Raw genomic sequence first — 18,745 nt, 5'->3', positions numbered from 1 at the left:
GTAACTTAGGGGGCTGAGTTGGTAACTTAGGCTGCTTAGTTGTAACTTAGGCGGCTTAGTTGGGATTTTTGGTTTCAAACGCCCAGATTTGTTTTAAAACCTATTTTAATTAAATCAAATTGGTTAAATGGACTAGGGAAGGTTCTAGAGTGTATAATACATCTCTTAGGCCTAAGGAATTGGACAAAATAGATTTGAAAATAATTTTATAAATTATTTAAAGGATGAATCAGTATAAAAGCATACAGCTTAGCATACTGATAAGGGATGGAAAGAACCAAATTGCTTAGTTAAATTTTGGGCAACATAATGGATTGTAATAAGATTAGAAATCTTATATTTGGATGCATGATAGATCATTTTATGTTTAAAGTTTGAACTATGCATGCTCTGGATATTAATTGTTGGAATATCAAATTCTCTAGTGCAATTACATGAATTAATGCTGGGATGTATATTGCTGAAATTTTAAATACTTTTCTGCAATGATATGGATAATGGTTTAGATTGTAAATTACTAGCTTATTATGCATGTGTTGTAATTTACAAGGATAAGGAGGATTGTATGCACCAGTATGGGACGGTGACATATTAGGGATGGTTTAGCTCAAAACGCTTAAACCTAACCTATCAGATTAAAGGAATGGATTGAAAAATATTGAATCCTAATTGTGACTAAGTCAGATCAACTGCGACTAAGTTGAATGGCTTCCTAGATTAATGGATGGTAGTTAAGTCATATCAACTGAATAAGTTGAGTGACTAACTAGTTTATATATTGCATGTCATCTTAATAAGTATTTGAATGACATACCCTGGTTTTGGACGGACTTTATACATATGTTTATGGTACCACGAGATGAGCTTGAGTCTCAAACTCGTTAGTTAGGGTGCGTATATGCAGTGGATGTGTAGCTGGTTAAAGTAGGTTGAGGTGTACCCTGTTAGGTCTAGGTACTCATGCCCACCTTTGGGTGCGTTTTCGCATGTTGCCTTCTATTCAGGTTGAGAGCCCTACTATAGTCCAGTGAATGTCCCTTAGTGTGGATATATATATGTATGGACTAGATAGATATTGTTGAGCTATCTAGGATGTATCTGCATATCGAATTACTGTTTGGATCGTAGTAGAATAGGACTTGCATGTGGGCCTGACCCACTCTTTATTTTCTAGGTGTTCGTCAGTTCCAGGGTTAGAGTTTGGACGTGCAGAGCAGATACAGACACTCACTCCTCCGTTTACATAGGACTACTCTCTATGTTTAGCTTTATGTTTCATTTCAGTTTCAGTTTGGGATTTTATTAGGGGTCCACAAGGATGGATTCCCGAGTTTTTAAACTTATGGAGTTTTGGATTATCGGATTTTAATAATTATAGCTTGAGGATTTTAAATTTAGAATTCTTTCAGCGTTATTATTTATTTTCTTCATTATTTTGTAATCTGTGTTCGTTTTAAAATACTTTAATTGTCTGATATCCCTCGGGTTTGGGCCTGGGACTGATCAACCCGCGTCTCGGATCCGAGGGGTATCACAATTTGTATTGTGATACATGTTTTGACACTTTTATATTTATAGATCTTGTTTATTCAATGATTTATGTGGTTTAATGCTTCCAATTGATCATTTCATTCTATCCATATATCTATGTATGCTAGAATAGATGTTCATGTGTTTATCTCTATTTCTTGTGTTATTAATGCATGTCTATGTGTATTAATGGTATAGATCTAGAGATTGTCAAGACATAGTGCTTAATGGAATGTTCTTGTGATTTACTTGATGGTCCATACTCATTTCTTAATGGATTGTACCTCTCCCTTAATTTAATTAGTTTAATTTCATATCATTAGCTTAGTTGTAGTGTAGTTGTTAAATGGGAGGACAATCCATGCTTGTTGTTTGATGTTCCATGCTTTTGAATGCAAGTAGCATATGTCTCTAACCTTGTGATGTGTTTGGATTGTGAGCTTAATGAAATGATTTATGGCTTAGTTTGATATATTGTGCTTTTCACTATGTTGCTTAGACAATATATGCTTAATTAGTCATCCTTGCTAATTGAAATAACCAAACACACACAGACAAATATTGCAACACATATCTTCCCCTCATTAATCATTCATTAAAGGTGTAGAAAAGTATGCTTAGTGGTGATCTCTAAACCCCAAGATCTCTCTCTCTTTTATTCTCTTTATTGCATTATTGTTTACTTTAGTTTAATTTGCATCTAGTGTAATTCAACCAACCAACCACTATTTTGATCACTCGACCTACTAACCCTAATCTTGATTCCTCAACCTAGTACGACTCATTAATCCCTTGGGATGATCCCTACTTGCCCTAGCTATATTTTTAGTGAAAGGTAGTAGTGGTAATTTCTAAATGTAAAACTTGGCCACATTCATCATAGCTCTACACCACTATCTTTTGGGTATCACACAAACTTTGGGTCGGTGTGCGACAAACCCCACCACACCTCACAGTTCGATCGATCGAACTTTTTATTCGATCGATCTATGACAGATCGATCTCACTTATTCTCGATCGATTGAACTTGCATCGATCTCACATTTTTGTGATCGATCGAACTTCACAGATTTGCTTTCACACATTTCACACACCATTTCTTGTGTTTCATGCTATCTCATACATGCCTAATGCCTGTGTTTTCCACATTGGATGCATTCCATACTTATACTGTCTAGCATGTCTCACATCATGTCACTCATTCCTTCTCACTTGCATAGATTCATGTTCCTTATCTGTTTTGTCTATCCTATTTGACATATATGATTCTATAAATTGTACTTTAATTCTTTATACCGGCACTGACTTCCTTTTTGCAAGTTTTCCTTTTATTTTTGCAAGCCATGGCTAGGGTCAAGACTGTAGCTCGCGGACACTATCACCACAGGGCCAGGCAAAGTTTGGACCACGAGGCAAGTCTATCTCATGCCCAGGACCTCATTCAAGAGGAGCCAGCAGAGCCCACTCCACCTCAGTCTCCAGCTGACAGTCAACTACAGTCTTCAACCGAGGCATCCTCTTCACAGGTTGATGCTAAGGCTGAGCACATACCATCTCCATCACCACCGCCAGCTCAGCCAGTCCAGCACTTAGACCGGCCATTACCGAGATACTCACGCCTTCGGGTGGCGCACGAGTCGGTCTTTGACATCGATTACTTCTCCCAGTCTGTTCTTACTAAAGCAGCATATGATGATATAGACCGGAGGGGCATCTCAACCATACTAGCCCCTGTCACATACCGAGTGTACCTGAGGTTGGTCCGGATGTTCTTCCAGAACCTCCGACCTGCCCCGAGTAACCTGGCGGAGCTGCAGACTACCATCGATGGCCACCCTATCAGTATCACGATGGACACTCTTTCCAGATCCTTCCATTGTCCACACATCTGCCCTTCCGATCTCCAGGATACCTATCCTACTCTATGGAGGCCCACGTATGCAGACATGGCCGTTTTACTCACAGGTCACTATGCCGGTGGCGAGACTTTCGCCACTCGGACTTATTTGCCAAACGACCTATGGTTCTTCGATTCGGTGCTATACCAAAATATTTTTATAGCCGGCCACAAGACACAGAGGTGCGGCAACTATCTTACAGTTCTATACGCCTTCTATACAGGCCACTGGCTGTCCATTCCTGCGCTTATCTGGAGCGTGATGATAAAGCTGTATGTTGACCATATCAGCAAGGCGAAGCCTAAAAGGGCTAAGTATCTTCCATTCGGCCATCTCATCACACAGATTCTGAGAGACCAGCATTATCCCTTCCAGCCATGAGAGCATACTGAGTCCAGGGCCTATTCATTCAAGAAAAATGATTGGGATAAGAGCTACAACGCTCTTATCAAGAGTCTGCTGGACAACACTGCCGAGGCAGCTGAAGAATTAGAGTTAGAGGAGATGGAGCAGGCAGCGGTAGCAGCAGTAGCGTAGGCGGCGGATGATATACCAATCAATCCGCCTGCCATGCACATGGATATTGATTTAGAGCAGCCCGTAGAGGACCAGGAGCATCACTATCTAGCTAGGTCGCCCATTCATGATGAGGAGCAGGCTCAGGATCATCATTCTCCCGCTCCAGCGGTACTTGAGACTCCAGCACAGACACCAGGCTTTGGAGGATGCTATAGTATCTATCCGCGCCGACACGGTCTCTATCCGAGAGGATGCTGTCTCCATCCGAGCTGACATTACATCTCTCAGTACCGATGTCATGGTTGCGTTGCGAGACTTATCTCGAGATATCCGCGGAGCACGCCCTGCCCGTCCTGATCTCTCTATCCCTTTACTCCTGTCGTTTTATATATCTGTGATACATTATTACTGTTACTTTATTTTTGCGCCCAGTCTGTTGGCCCTGATACTGTGCTATGATGTATATTATTTTTGTTTATACATGTTATATGTCGGATGTCATACCTTGTATTGATATATCTGTTTGTGATTGACTCCATCAGGTGTATCCTAGTGACTTCAGTGAGAGAGTACTGCCCAAAATTTTCAGGACCACCCTTATACCTCTCTCTATTTTCAGTTGCTATCCCATTTACACTTGCATGTCCACTATGCACTGCTATTATCCCTTTTGTTATCTGATGAGTTTTATCCAAGTGCCAAATTTTCAGGACCACAGTTAATCCCAAGTTTGGGGGGGCTATGCCACCTACTTTGGATACTTCTGTTCCGGCTATTCTTTGCTATAGTTGCACTGGTATACTCTCTCCTTTGGTTCTCTTTGTACATTGAGGACACTATGTCATTTAAGTTTAGGGGTAATAGTGTGATTTGCAGTGTTTGCTTTAAATTCAAAAAAATTAGCATGACTTGTGTATTTGAGGGATTTTCTACGATTGGTCCATAACTAGCTATGATTTTGATCTTTTGAGGACTATATTGCTTAAAATTTAGAAATTGCTTGACTTGAGAGTCCAATACTCCTTGTATGCCTTGTGGATGCCATTTAGGAGTAAATTTTTTGAAAAATTGATATCTTGCTTGCACTTGTGGTCCACATCATCTTAATTTTGTGATTGTTTTTAGATTCACTCTAGTATTCTACACTAACATAGGCGCACACTAGCATTCATTTGTGGGGTACATGCTTTGTTGATTATTGAATTAGTTATATCCCAATTGAGCTAGTAGTGCATTGAAAGCTTTCATTCTTGATAAAGGTGGATAACAACCCCTTTTCACTAAGTAGTCAGGATTCTAGCCTCATCAAGCACTGAACTTCTCGCGCCAAAAGGTGGAGGGCCCAAACTCTAGGTTAATAATTGAAGAAAAAAAAAATAATAAAAAAATAAAAATAAAAATAAAAAATAAAAAGTTGCAAAAGCAATAAAAAGTGAGGACTTCTCCCAAAAGGTGAGAAGTGAGAAATGATTATATGGAGGTTGTTTTGATTTGTAACCTAGTTGATTTGAGCTTGTAAGTCCTTAGGGGTGTTTGAACACCTACTGCCCTAAAGCCATCTGGTTTGGGATTCATTGACCTAACGCTCGACCTTATAAATCACTAGAAAGCTTAATTGATCAACACATTGCACCATGCTTCCATCTTTGATCCTAAAAAATAATAATAATAAATAAATAAAATAAATAAAAATAAAGGTCGAGGGAAAAGAATAAGCGCACCTAGAACAATAAAACTTAAATAAAAGGTCCACTTTTTGTCTTGATGATTGGTACTAGATTTGTGTGCTAGTTTGAGGGTAAGGATGTGATTAATTCTTTAGTTGGCTTAGATAGCAACACATTTGATACCGGTCCACTCAAAAAGAATTCTAGAGTTGTTTTGATTTGCATGATCATTTTCTTGATGTATGGAGGACCATACTTGTTTACTTGATGTTGAGATTTTGGGAGATTGCTTGGAAATGTTTGAAAAATTACATACTTAAGGTGGTTTTCTACCAATGCTTGTTTGCAATATTGGTGTCTCTTTTGAAAGAATGAGCTTAATGTTTATGGGTATCATTTCTGGAAACCCTCACAAGACTTCACTCGTCCACTAGGGGTAACCTAGGGGTTTAAAAGGCTTGTTGCATATGCTAAATGCAATCGTGTTCCCTACGAAAGTGGCGTTATCCATGTATTGCTTTCTAGTTCATAGTTGTATAGTTGTTCATTTCATTCATTTACTTTCTAGTTCATTGCTAGGGACTAGTAATATTTAAGTTTGGGGGTGTGATGAGCGCTGAAAAGTGCACATTTAAACCCCTTAAGCTTAGGTATTCTAGAACCTTTGTCTATCTTATTTTCCTGCTTTAGATTGATTTTGTATTATTTCCATTTTTAGGCACTTATCCCTAAAATAAGCTAACTCAGCCAAATAAGAGCAGAAATGAAGCAATTCTGGGATGAATCAAAGAAAGGAGCAAAGTAGAGCAAAAGGAAGCAAATGGTGGAATTTCAGCAACTTCGATCGATCTCAAGAAAAGTTCGATGGATCCTTCGATCGATCCAACTTTCATCGATCTCAGCACTTTAAGATGGATCTGAGCCATGTTTGTCCCTATTCAAAGATCTCAAAGTTTGATCGATCCAACTTGATTCTCTGATCGATCGAACTTTCTTGTCCTTATCCACATGCTAGATCTTATCCAGCTATACCACCCTACTAACCACTTTTGTCCTTTTCCCAAAAATATCTTCAAAATATCTCAGATTTGTTTTTATCCAAAAAAGCGCCGCCATAGAGGATCGATCCAGCTTCAATTCGATAGATCTCAGCCATGTTCGATCGATTTCATCACAAGTTCGATCGATCGAACTTCCCAAATCCCGAGAAAATCCAAATTCCAGCTCATTAAAAGTTGTCTAATATCTAATCATTGGAGGAATATTGGTGTATGAGCCCAACTCATTTGGGGTGATATTTGACCTACCTATATAAGGAATATGAGCCACTTTTTGAGAGGGATCTTGGAGATACTTTTGATACACTTGAGAGGCACAAATTTTCATATCTTAGTGAAGAAGAAAAGAAAGAAGGAGGCTAGAGACACAAGCTTGGAGTTCTTCCATCAACCAAGAAGAGGAGCAATCTCTACCATAGAGTTAGCCCTTGAGGGTTGGAGGACACCATCCATGAGTGGCTAGACATCCTCTTGGGGCTACAGTTAGCCCTATGCATGCTTTCTACATCTTGATTTATGTATTTTTGAGGGGATTTGTATTGTGATGCATGTTTTGACACTTATATATATATAGATCTTGTTTATTCAATAATTTTTATGATTTAATGCTTTCAATTGATCATTTCATTCTATCCATATGTCTATGTATGCTAGAATAGATGTTCATGTGTTTGTCTTTATTTCTTGTGTTGTTGATGCATGTTTATGTGTATTAATTCTGTAAATCTAGAGATTGTCAAGACATAATGCTTAATTAAATGCTCTTATGGTTTATTTGATGGTTCATACTCATTTCTTGAGGGATTGTATCTCTCCCTTAGTTTAATTAGTTTAATTTCATGTCATTAGCTTAATTGTAGTGTAGTTGTAGTTTAGATGTTAAATGGGAGGACAATCCATGCTTATTGTTTGATGTTCCATACTTATGAAAGCAAGTGGCATATATCTCTAACATTGTGATGTGTTTGGTTGTGAGCTTAAAGAAAAGATTAATGGCTTAATTTGATATGTTGTGCTATCCACCATGTTGCTTAGACAATATATGTTTAATTTGTCATCCATACTTGTTGAAACAACCATACACATACACTTTGTTGCAATACATGTTTTTCCCCTCATTAATCATTTATTAAGGGTGTAGAAAAGCTATGCTTAGTGATGATCTCTAAATCCCAAGATCTCTCTCTTATTTTCTCTCATTCACATTTAATTACCTACTTTAGTTTAAATTGTATCTTAGCGTAATTCAACTACCAACCAATCTTTTGATCACTCGACCTACTAACCCTAATCTTGATTCCACAACCGAATGCAACCCACCAATCCCTTGGGACGATCCCTACTTGCCCTAACTATATTTTTAGTGAAAGGTAGTAGTGGCAATTTCTAAATATAAAAGTTGGCCACATTCATCATAACTCTACACCATTATCTTTTGGTATCACAAACCGTGGGGTTTTGGGGTTGACGACCCGAGATCGCACCATTGAGGGTTTGTGAATGACCCTAAGGCCTTATAATAGAGCTTATAACTTACGCGGGTCCCAAGGCCACAAAATATCATTTAACACAAACTTTAATATATATATATATATATATATATATATATATATATATACCAACCACATAACAACCACAATCAACATGTATCCACACAATAGGGCATGAAAAGTAATGGACTCAAAACATAACCCCCGTGCTCAACGACTCCGGTTGCGGGTCCCACCTAGGACCTCCCAATCCAAAAAATGTAAAAATGCCAAAATAGTAACCAATGCATTTACAATAGTCTTGAGCTCAAGGGAATACCCCACCCGACTCTCAAACACACCCAACACACCCCACGATGTCTGGCACGCAAAACAAGATAAGACTAAAATGACCCCAAGAAATCAGAAAATCCCAGAAAATGAAAAATAGGAAAAATCGGAAACATTACAGTAAATATATAAGCACTAGAGACTGTTATGCATACTTGTTGAGAAGCGACTATGAAATATTGGAAAGGTAAATGAGGTGAAGTATTTAGTATATGGTATTTTAAGAGTTAGAAAACCATAATAAATTCATCATAAATAAAATTTCAGGATTATCCCAAAGTTGTGTGAAAAATACTATCCATAGATGAAATTTGCTATGATTCACCTCATCTTAAAAGAAATACTTATAAATGTAGGTGTTCTGAGTCCAAAGAAATTTAGGATAAAACTAAAAATCATTTATAGTATTATAACAGTAGTGCATGTTGTTTCCTATGAGGAAAATATTATGGAACAACTAAAAGAGTTCTTTTTCTAGTTGAAAAGCTGAGTTATTTGTTCCAACTGAAGAGTCAAGTGTGCAAGCTTATAAGTCATTGAGTATGTGGATTAAAGCTAGTATCGAGACAATGACATAAATGTGATGCATAAGTCATTATATGCCTTAAAAAATTAATAATATACTAATTAATATAATTGATATGAAAGATTTAATATATAATAACATAATATATTCTCGATATAATAAGATTGAGATAATACTAGTTATGATAACAAAAGCCTATCTAACTTTTGTAGATATAAATCTCAAATATAAATACTAGTCAAAGTATATCACTGATTGAGATTGTAATGCATCTTAATAACTATGATTAATTGCACACTTTCAATTCAGGATATCATCACTTAAATGCAATAAATAGGGTAACTGAAATACACCCTAAGTCAAGTATTGCATAGATTGGGGTATTGAATTGGAGGTGTAAAAGTGATGCAATCTAGATGTGAGATATTAAATACTTTAAATCCAAGAGTAGACATGTCTTTATTATTAAAGGTGTAGTTGTATGTCCTTAGTATAATTCTAAGCTATATAACCTTTGAATAAATCAAACAGAAAAGTCAATAGACTTAACGTATATGACATTTCAAAGTAAGTCTATACATGTGCCACTAAAGAAAAAGGATATTACTAACAATAAGCAATTTTAGGGCATAAGGTATACATTTGCTCTCAATTGGGGAAATTTCTGCAGAGTGTAATATTTCTATATATAACCGTGTGGCCACATACAAAATAGAGGGTTGTATTAGAGAGCAATTGTACAGATCATCGAGGGGAATGAGGTTAAAGCCAAAAGCTAACGAGACATCTTAATAGATTCCCAACCTAGTTAACTAGAGATCCTAAGATCTAGGTTTAAAGGGACAACATAAATTCTCAATGACTTAACAGAAGCACTAGGAAGATATAAATCTTCTACCCATTTCTATAATGAGACAGTGCTACCTACAGTGAGGATTATGATAAGCTACACTTTTAATGACTCTTATACCTTGAAATTTCAAGTGGGACATGGTAGGATATTCTTAATAAGAAGTCAGCTATATAAGTTTGAAGTGGGGTCGTCTCTATGAGAACTAAAAAGGCTAAGTTTTCTAGAGCACTCATGAATGCCAGGAGTTGTTCAGGGCCAAAATGAACACCACAATGAGAACCAACTCTATGAGGAAGGGTACTGTGTGTTTGTTATTGTATTGGTTACACAAACAGCTGAACAGTTCAAGACATCACGTTTACTAGTTAGCCAGTAAATCTGATATCAATACATTAGGGAAGGTTCTAAGCCAAAAGCTACCTATCCTAACTACACTCTCTATAGTGTCTGCATAATCATCTTTTGCATTTAAGCAGTCAATTTCCATTCATGTGGGGGATTGTTAGAATTTGTGAATGAAATTTGTCTGATTAGAATACGTGAAAAGCATCCTTTAACGTAGTGTTTGTTAGAAAATACAACCACTACCATATCGCGTCTTCTCTAAAGACATGTCTATGTAACAATGTGAATGTCATCCGTGACAACGTAAATATCCTAGTGTGAAAGGTGGTATGTTGTTGCAGATACCTGTATATGATTCACATCCATTGATGTATAAAAAATGTGTGTACATCAGTATAACCGTATAAACCAAGAGGTGTAGTAGTTATAGACTGAACAGACGTCTAGTATGACTAGCAGTCACGTTGTTAGACTGATAATGGAAATGTGTGATGGATAAAACATGTCTATTCATCTAGTTTGTCTATAAATACCAACATTGGCTACATAATTCAATTGTTCAATTTTATTTTCTTCTCTCTCCCTCTCTAGGACATGGGTTCAAACCATATGTCAAGTGGTCCGAGCCACTTAGACCCTAATCCAATTTCACCGAGCCATATTAAAATTGGTCCGAACCATTTAGTTTGAATTGCATCCAATTCAGCATTTATATAGTATAGATGCATTTTTGAGTCAGAGAGAATATTGCACAGAGGAAATTCACCGTATTCACGAGTTTGTAATACTAATACTAGTAGATATAGACCATTGTATCCTGAGAGACAAGTGTCATATAGTCCGTCAGCACAATACGGGGTATAAATTGTCTTGAGGACATGGTATCTAATTAATACAACTCGGTCAAGGTTCTTTATTGATTAATATTATTTTATTATTTTAATTTGCATATTTAATTAAATATCGAATTGTATATTTAATTAATTATTTTTTAACATATTATTAATTATCTCAATAGTATATTAATATAAGGTTAGTTATACCTTAAATGTAATTTGAAGCATATATTTTCTAATAGTTCCTCCGGCGCAATAAATTCAGTTCGTGTGACACTTTTCTCAATTGGGAGATGTGCATGTCCACAGGTGAAGGAAATTGCAAGCACATGGAACCTACCAAGCTCCTTTTATAAGCCATCATCACATACCAATCCTTTCTACTCTTTCACCAATTAACATTTTCACCACCACCAGCAGCAGACGAACTATGACCTCTATATCAGCGAACCACCGCCATTACCAAGGAGAATTTCAGTTCTTGTTTTTGGTACACGCCCAGGTCTAAGTCCAGTTAGTGGGCATCTTTTAATTCTTTTAGATGGATTGATTATTCTTTTATTTTACTTTATCCAACTGACAAGTCACATGATTTATTAGCCACGTGTTTGTTTACCTATCCTCTTGGTTTAATTGTTGTTAGTTTTTTTTTTTTTTTTTTTCTGATGGGTTGTATTGTATTGTTTGATTTTGGGTCATATTTTACTGTTAGTTAAAATTTATACAATTTTAATTTACCCTTCAATTTTTATCAATTCTAAAATTTTTGTTCCAATTACAAACTTTACAAAAATATAATAACGCCACCACTATTTTTTTTCTTGAATGTGAAATTTTTTATATTTTTTTAAAGTAAAAAATATTATATAAAAAATGAACATAATAGTAAAAAATATTATATTTAAATAAATATAAAAAATTTCACATTCAGAAAAAAAAAAAAAAAAAATTAGAGTAAATAATCAGATTTGTTGTATCGGTGGTGTTATTATATTTATGTAAAGTTTGCAATTGGAATAGAAATTTTAGGATTGATAAAAATTGGAGTGTAAATTTAAATGGAATAGATTTTATTTAACGGTAAAATATGACCCAAAAATCAAACAATACAATACAACCCAAAAAAAAAAAAAACAATTAAGCATAGGTAAACAAACACGTGGCCACGTGACTTGAAGTAGTAGGTTTCTACACCTATACAAGTGTAACTGATTCCTAGACAAGTCACAAATGAGAACTAATTCCTACACTAATAGGACATGTGTCGTGGTTAGCAAAGCCCATTAATAAAACAAACAATGTAAATGATTATATATATAAAAAACATGGATGACGGGGAGAGAGGAAAAAAAAAATATATATATATATATATATATATATATATATATATATCAATAAATATAGAAATCTTTTAGACCCACTATTAAATTTCAAATAAAAATTTAGGAAGATAAAAATTATAGAATCTTTCTGTAATTGAGATAAGTATCTTTTGACCATTATTAAATTTCTCTATAGAAAGGAGATAAAATTTTTAGAAAGACTATAATATACCGAAGGGAAAAAATAATGCATATATTTCTTTCCAATATTGTTTCATAAACTTGCATTTAAGCATGTAAAATATATAGTTGTTAGCTAACTCTGCAAGAATACCTATTATTACTACTATCATCCAATGAGCACCCCTTATTTTTTAGAGGATATTATATTATTGATATTCAAGCAGGGGCGGCTGGACCTTAGGTGCCTAAGGCCGAACTAATAGTATGGTCTCAAATATTTATTTTTATTTTCATTATTTCATATAAATGTTATTTCCTTCTTATTATAAAATTTTTATTTCCTTATATTATAACCTCTTTAAAATTTTTATTTGTATTATTAGATCATAACTCCTGACCTGAGGAGCTGCAAGGGGCCTTGGAGCCTTTGACCACATGACACCTCCATAGCGTTGGATAGCTGCTCAACCACACTAGAGTCTCTCTCTAACCCCCTCTCCCCCTCTAGAACAATACCCAATCTGAACATTGTGACTCTTCCATGCTGTGTCTCAGGAACCTCTTCAATACGGTCCGGATTGCTAGCTCCCGTTCATAGTTTTGCTACAGATGATACACGATGACTCTTTTTATGGCGGTTCTTCCTTCTAATGACCGGCATATCTATGATTCTTTTCTTACAGATGAAGCAGCGGGCATCGGTCCGTAGAACCTATCAAAAAGAGATGGTTGTGGCGCGAAGTACTAACTGATTTTCTGTCTTTTTCATTAAAGGCTAGGAAGGAAAGAAAACTCATATTGTAAGAGATAGTAGCCCTTTAGAAAGCTTCTTAGTATTCTTATTACTCATTTGTTTCGAACAGAACGGGGTTTTCGCTCGGAGACTTGTTCTAGTTTTTTCAAAAGTTCGATCTCATATAGCAGGAAAAGCAGTGAAATTGACCATTTCTACCGATAAAGATCCCTCACTGCACTGGCTCTTATCTCGTTGTTGGCAGGAACTTCTGATGCTAAGGCCGGTCAATTCGTTGCCAAGCTTCGTGGCGAGTCTGTATGCGCCTTACCTTTACCGATTGGGGATATGAGGCCCTTACCTGCATCACTTGTTTCCTCTTTGCACTCGGAGTAGATTCTTGTTTTGTGACCTGATGTTGAATAGCGAATGAAGCGGATGTAGCGATTTCCCCCTCTCTTACCTAAGATTGTACTATATTCTTCCCTCGCCTTCTGAAATGGTTTTGTGTGCTTATTTTTGCTATAAGTCCGGACCAATACTTCGAATAAGAGGCATAAAGCCAAGTCTAAGAGCAAAGGTTGGGATCAATCTTATTTGATTAATATGATACGAGAATGACTCTAAAAATGTGAATTCTGATTCAGTTTCCCTGGACAAACCTAACCTAGAAAAAGAGGTTGCTTGCGGCACACCTAACCCCCTCTAGAACAATACCCGAGCTCCAGCTTTGCTTGCGTTCTTCACCGTCTCGCCAGATGTATCACTCATCCCGCTCCTAAGGGAAGGAATATTCTGTTTTTTATAATCTTTACTCAAATGAAGAGTCTATGCAAGATCCCAAGGCAAGGAACAAAATACACCAAACAGCAGCTAGTTCACAAATTTCATAGCATTGGGGATTGATTTTTGTTATTATTCTTATTGTAAAAGTATGTGGGAAAGCTCGTCATTCACTTTCTTTTTTCACTTTTCTTTCTCATTTTTCATTAAGTTATAAGTTATATACTCTAAGATCAATTATGTGACAAGAAAGATTAATTGGATTGACTATATATATTAGATATTAAAAGGCCATTTTTATATTTTAGTTTAAGGCCTCAAATTATATTAAGCCACCCATGTATAAGGATATTAATATGTCCTCATTCCCACCATCCAAAATTCAAATAATTGATATTTTGACTAACACTTTAATTATGAAAACATTAATTAACAAGAAATATAAATTTAATTCAACCCTCAAACTTGAGAAAAATGGAGTAAGATCTATCATAATTCGGAAATATACTTTATCCAATGATGGATCATTCCCACCATCCAAAATTCAAATAATTGATATTTTGACTAACACTTTAATTATGAAAACATTAATTAAATTCAAATAATTGATATTTTGACTAACACTTTAATTATGAAAACATTAATTAACAAGAAATATAAATTTAATTCAACCCTCAAACTTGAGAAAAATGGAGTAAGATCGATCATAATTCGGAAATATACTTTATCCAATGATGGATAACACATCTCTAAATCAAAAGGGGCAATACCTTCTCCCTCAACAATTCTTCCTAAAATTCTTATTAGTAGCTAGTTTAGAAGGTTACAACAAATCAAATTAATCCTCCTAATTACGCCTCAAGGAATTCCATGTTAGCTAGAGGACTATATACAACTGGGAGGATTCTGTTCGCCTGAGGATTCACCGTGAACATTCGAACACAGTGCCATGGACGGTGCGCCTTCGCGGCCATTGTAGGTCAAGTTGATGTCCACAAGCTTTATGCCCTCACAAGGATGAGAGCTGCTACAATTGAGAGCAACTGCAACTTTAGAACTCGAAACACCCCGGATGTTGTTGAACATCACATTGTGGATTTGAACCGAAGAATGAGCCTAAACCACAAGAAGATGAGTTACCATCATGTTTGTTTCAAAGTAAAATGTTTTACATGCATTGGAAAGTAATATATGTACAATTGAAAACTCATTTTCCTTCTTGTTGTTTATACATGTTTGGCTTATGTTCTGTAAACATTTTATATTATATAAAATGTAACATATATAAAAGCTTTCAAACTACGTACGCTCCATTTGTTTCAAAGCAAATTATGTACAATTGAAAATTCATTTTCAAAAATGATGGTGGATATAAACATTATATATATACATCTATATATATATATACACAAATGATGTAAAACATTTTACGTAAAAACAATTGAAGGGGTTTATGCAGCACATACCTTGGTATCACAATTAGCCCGTGGACAGTAGTGCTGATCAATGATGATTGGATTGTAGACATTATTCATCACCAAATTTTCGAAAGTAAAATCCTCCGCAAAGCCTTGATTAGAGGGTGCCCATGTTTTGATCCTCACGCCATTTTGGGTACCGGTAAAAGTGACATTTCTTACTGTAATTCCGCTGACTTTATTGTCAGTCTGAAACTTCCCGAGGCTCCCAATGCTAATACCATGACCGGGGCCACAGGTAACGCCGGAGACGTCGATATCTTTGCTGCCTGAGATCATGGCAATGCAGTCGTCACCGGTGCCTATGACACTATTGGAGATCTTGATGTTGTTTGAGTTTCCAATTCGGATACCGTCGGTGTTGGGGCTCTCATCCGGGGCTGTTAACCTAATGTTACTGATGTTCATGTAACTACATTCAAAAAGATCGAAATGGACGCTTTTGCTGTCGATTGATTTCAAATATTGTACCCTTGAATTGCTGATATAATCAAACGCCATTGACTGATGGAATATTAGAGCATCACAAGACAAAAAAAGGAAAGAAAAAAAGTTGTATCAGCAACATATGAGTTATGGAATTAAATTTAAACAGTGGTTTAATAAATAAAAAAATTTACTCTTCAAAAAGATTGAACAATTATCAAAGAAATAGTGTAAAAAACACAAAGGATTTAATTGTCCTTACAAAGCAATTCATTTAGTTTTTGATAAAAAGAATAAGGTGGAAAGATAATACAAATTATTATATTTCATCTATTTTCTAACACTTCACAAACATACAACACACATATTCACACACACAGGCAGTGACCCCGGACCTGTTCTAAAAAAGTTTAAGTATTTGAGCCAGAATATATAATGTATATGCATATAAGTATATATATATATATATATATATATATATATATATATACCTATATATATATACATATATATATATATATAGAAAGAGATAGTGATATTTTTGGAATTAAATTAATTGATAGATATGAAACATATATAGAATTTTATGAAGAATGAGAAAATTCAGGGGACACTTTTCATATTTTCATTAAAAAAATGAATATATATTATTATAAAATATATATAGAATATAAGAGAGGGCTGGTCCTTAGGGGAAATAAAAATAAAAATAAAATCAATCACAAACATACACACATATTCACACACACCACACACACAGGAGCGGAATTTGAATTTAGGTGGGTGAGTGTGAAAAAAATAAAAATTAAAATAAAATAAAATAAAATAAACAATATGCTAAATCAATGAATCCTATAATTGGAAAAATTATCTTCTTTTTAAGGAAAGCAAAGAAATTTGAAAAGTAAAAATGAAAAGAAATAAAAATAAAAATAAAAATAAAAAATTCAAATGAAAAAAAATAAACAAATTCAATAGATATTTTTAGAATTTAAAATTTTTATGGAGGGGGGGCGCATTTTATAGAAATTTTCATATACTTACAAAAAATAAAATAAAACATAATTATTTATAACATTGGGCGAGGCCAGGTGAGGGGGCTTGTGTGCCCCCTAGCACACACTGGCTCGTCACCTGCACACACAAATGGTGAGAGAGAACTTACAACAGGAAGAGCCTTGCACTGCGAATTCTTGGAGCAATCATTGTGAGACCAAGCATACGTTCCTTGTGCATCTAAAGTACCACCACCTTTGACCACCAATCGATCAATGTACTGAAAGGTGATCCAATGGTCACCATAGGATGGATCAGATGGAGCCTTAAGCACCCCTTTGATCAACACTGATATCGGACCCTTGCATGGACCCTTAAAAGTCATAGAACTCAACACGTACGTCCCTTTTGATGGGATCAAAACCCTACTCCTTCCCTTCCATTGACATGCATCCGTCCAAGCTGTCAAAAATGCCTACAATATATATATATGTGTGTGTGTGTGTCAATATATATACATGGAATACCACCGGACCCCTAATGGTAGGAGAGGCATGTTGTGAGTGTGTGTTTTTGCTTTGGAATAAAAAATATATATATTACCTTAGCATTGTCAGTTTTTCCATCTGCCACAGCACCATAGGTGGTCACATCAAAAACCTTGGGTGGTAGACCAAGGTGCGCATGAGTTGAGCCTACCACAATGAACAGTAGCAAGCAGACAGTGGCATAAGTTAACAAAGAAGCCATTAGGTTTTTCTTTGATCTTCGGATTTGCATTTGCGCGGGTGTGTGTTATTTATACACACATGCACACGCGTGATTTTAGGGTTGAAAATGGGAAATGTAATCAAAGAAGATACTTCTTTCTTTTGTAATACTCCAATGATTTGGGTTAATTTTTGACTTTTTTTTTTTTAATCTTCCTTGCATATATATTTCCTTTTTGAAATGAGATTTGAAGATAACTTAAAATGCTGATTTTTATTGAACTTCTTTCCTAATTTGCATATATATATATTTCCTTTCTGAAATGAGATTTTAAGAGAAGTTAAAATACTGGACATATATACTGGACTTTTTTTTTCTTTCCCGGTAAGTATATATATATTTGTATATATTTTGGACTTTCCAAGTAACATGCATAGAAAATAGAAGGATAGGATTAATCCACCAAACGTTCCTTTTATATATACATTTAAAAATATTTTCTATTGATGTTTGTGCGGGTTTTTTTTTTTTTTTTTTTTTTAACGTATATTTGTGTGTTTATATATATCTATCTTTTATATCGATTTTTTATTTTTTATTTTTTATTTTTTTGCTTTCTTCATTATTAATATTGGTTTTTTTTTTTTCTCTATCTATCTTCTATATATTTGTGTGTTTATATATCTATCTTTTATATCGATTTTTTATTTTTTATTTTTTTGCTTTCTTCATTATTAGTATTGGTTTTTTTTTTTTTTTTTTTCTCTATCTATCTTCTATACATTTGTGTGTTTATATATCTATCTTTTATATCGATTTTTTATTTTTTTTTATTTTTTATTTTTTATTTTTTTGATCTATCTATCTTCTATATTTTGGTTTTTACATATTTTGTAGCTCTTAGCGCGTACATATAATATATTCCTTTGTAGTAGTTACCATTAAAAGGGTGAGGACTGAGGAGCCCACGTTGGATAGTCAAAATTTGGAGTAAATTTTTCTATAATTTGTTTTCCTTCTTTTTCTTATGGATTAAAATGGCACATTAGTCTCAAAATCTT

The 18,745-nt window shown here is 34.9% G+C and overlaps 1 protein-coding gene across 1 annotated transcript; it reads right to left on the bottom strand.

The window, feature by feature from the left end:
- Positions 1-14,958: 14,958 nt before the first annotated feature.
- LOC132313856 (exopolygalacturonase-like) lies at positions 14,959-17,753 on the bottom strand. The gene is made up of 4 exons (XM_059812796.1): positions 17,577-17,753; positions 17,143-17,448; positions 15,540-16,055; positions 14,959-15,189 (listed from the first exon to the last, which is right to left on the bottom strand). The coding sequence occupies exons 1-4, from the start codon at positions 17,751-17,753 to the stop codon at positions 14,959-14,961; spliced, it is 1,230 nt and encodes a 409-aa protein (XP_059668779.1).
- Positions 17,754-18,745: the final 992 nt, after the last annotated feature.

This window comes from Cornus florida, unplaced genomic scaffold (genome assembly GCF_030987335.1).
Source record: "Cornus florida cultivar Cherokee Brave unplaced genomic scaffold, ASM3098733v1 CherokeeBrave_3.0.0_Hap2_Chr06, whole genome shotgun sequence".
In the NCBI taxonomy this organism is placed as follows: domain Eukaryota; kingdom Viridiplantae; phylum Streptophyta; class Magnoliopsida; order Cornales; family Cornaceae; genus Cornus; species Cornus florida.
Note: the sequence above shows the minus strand (reverse complement) of the source record. Positions and strands in the feature narration are given on the sequence as shown.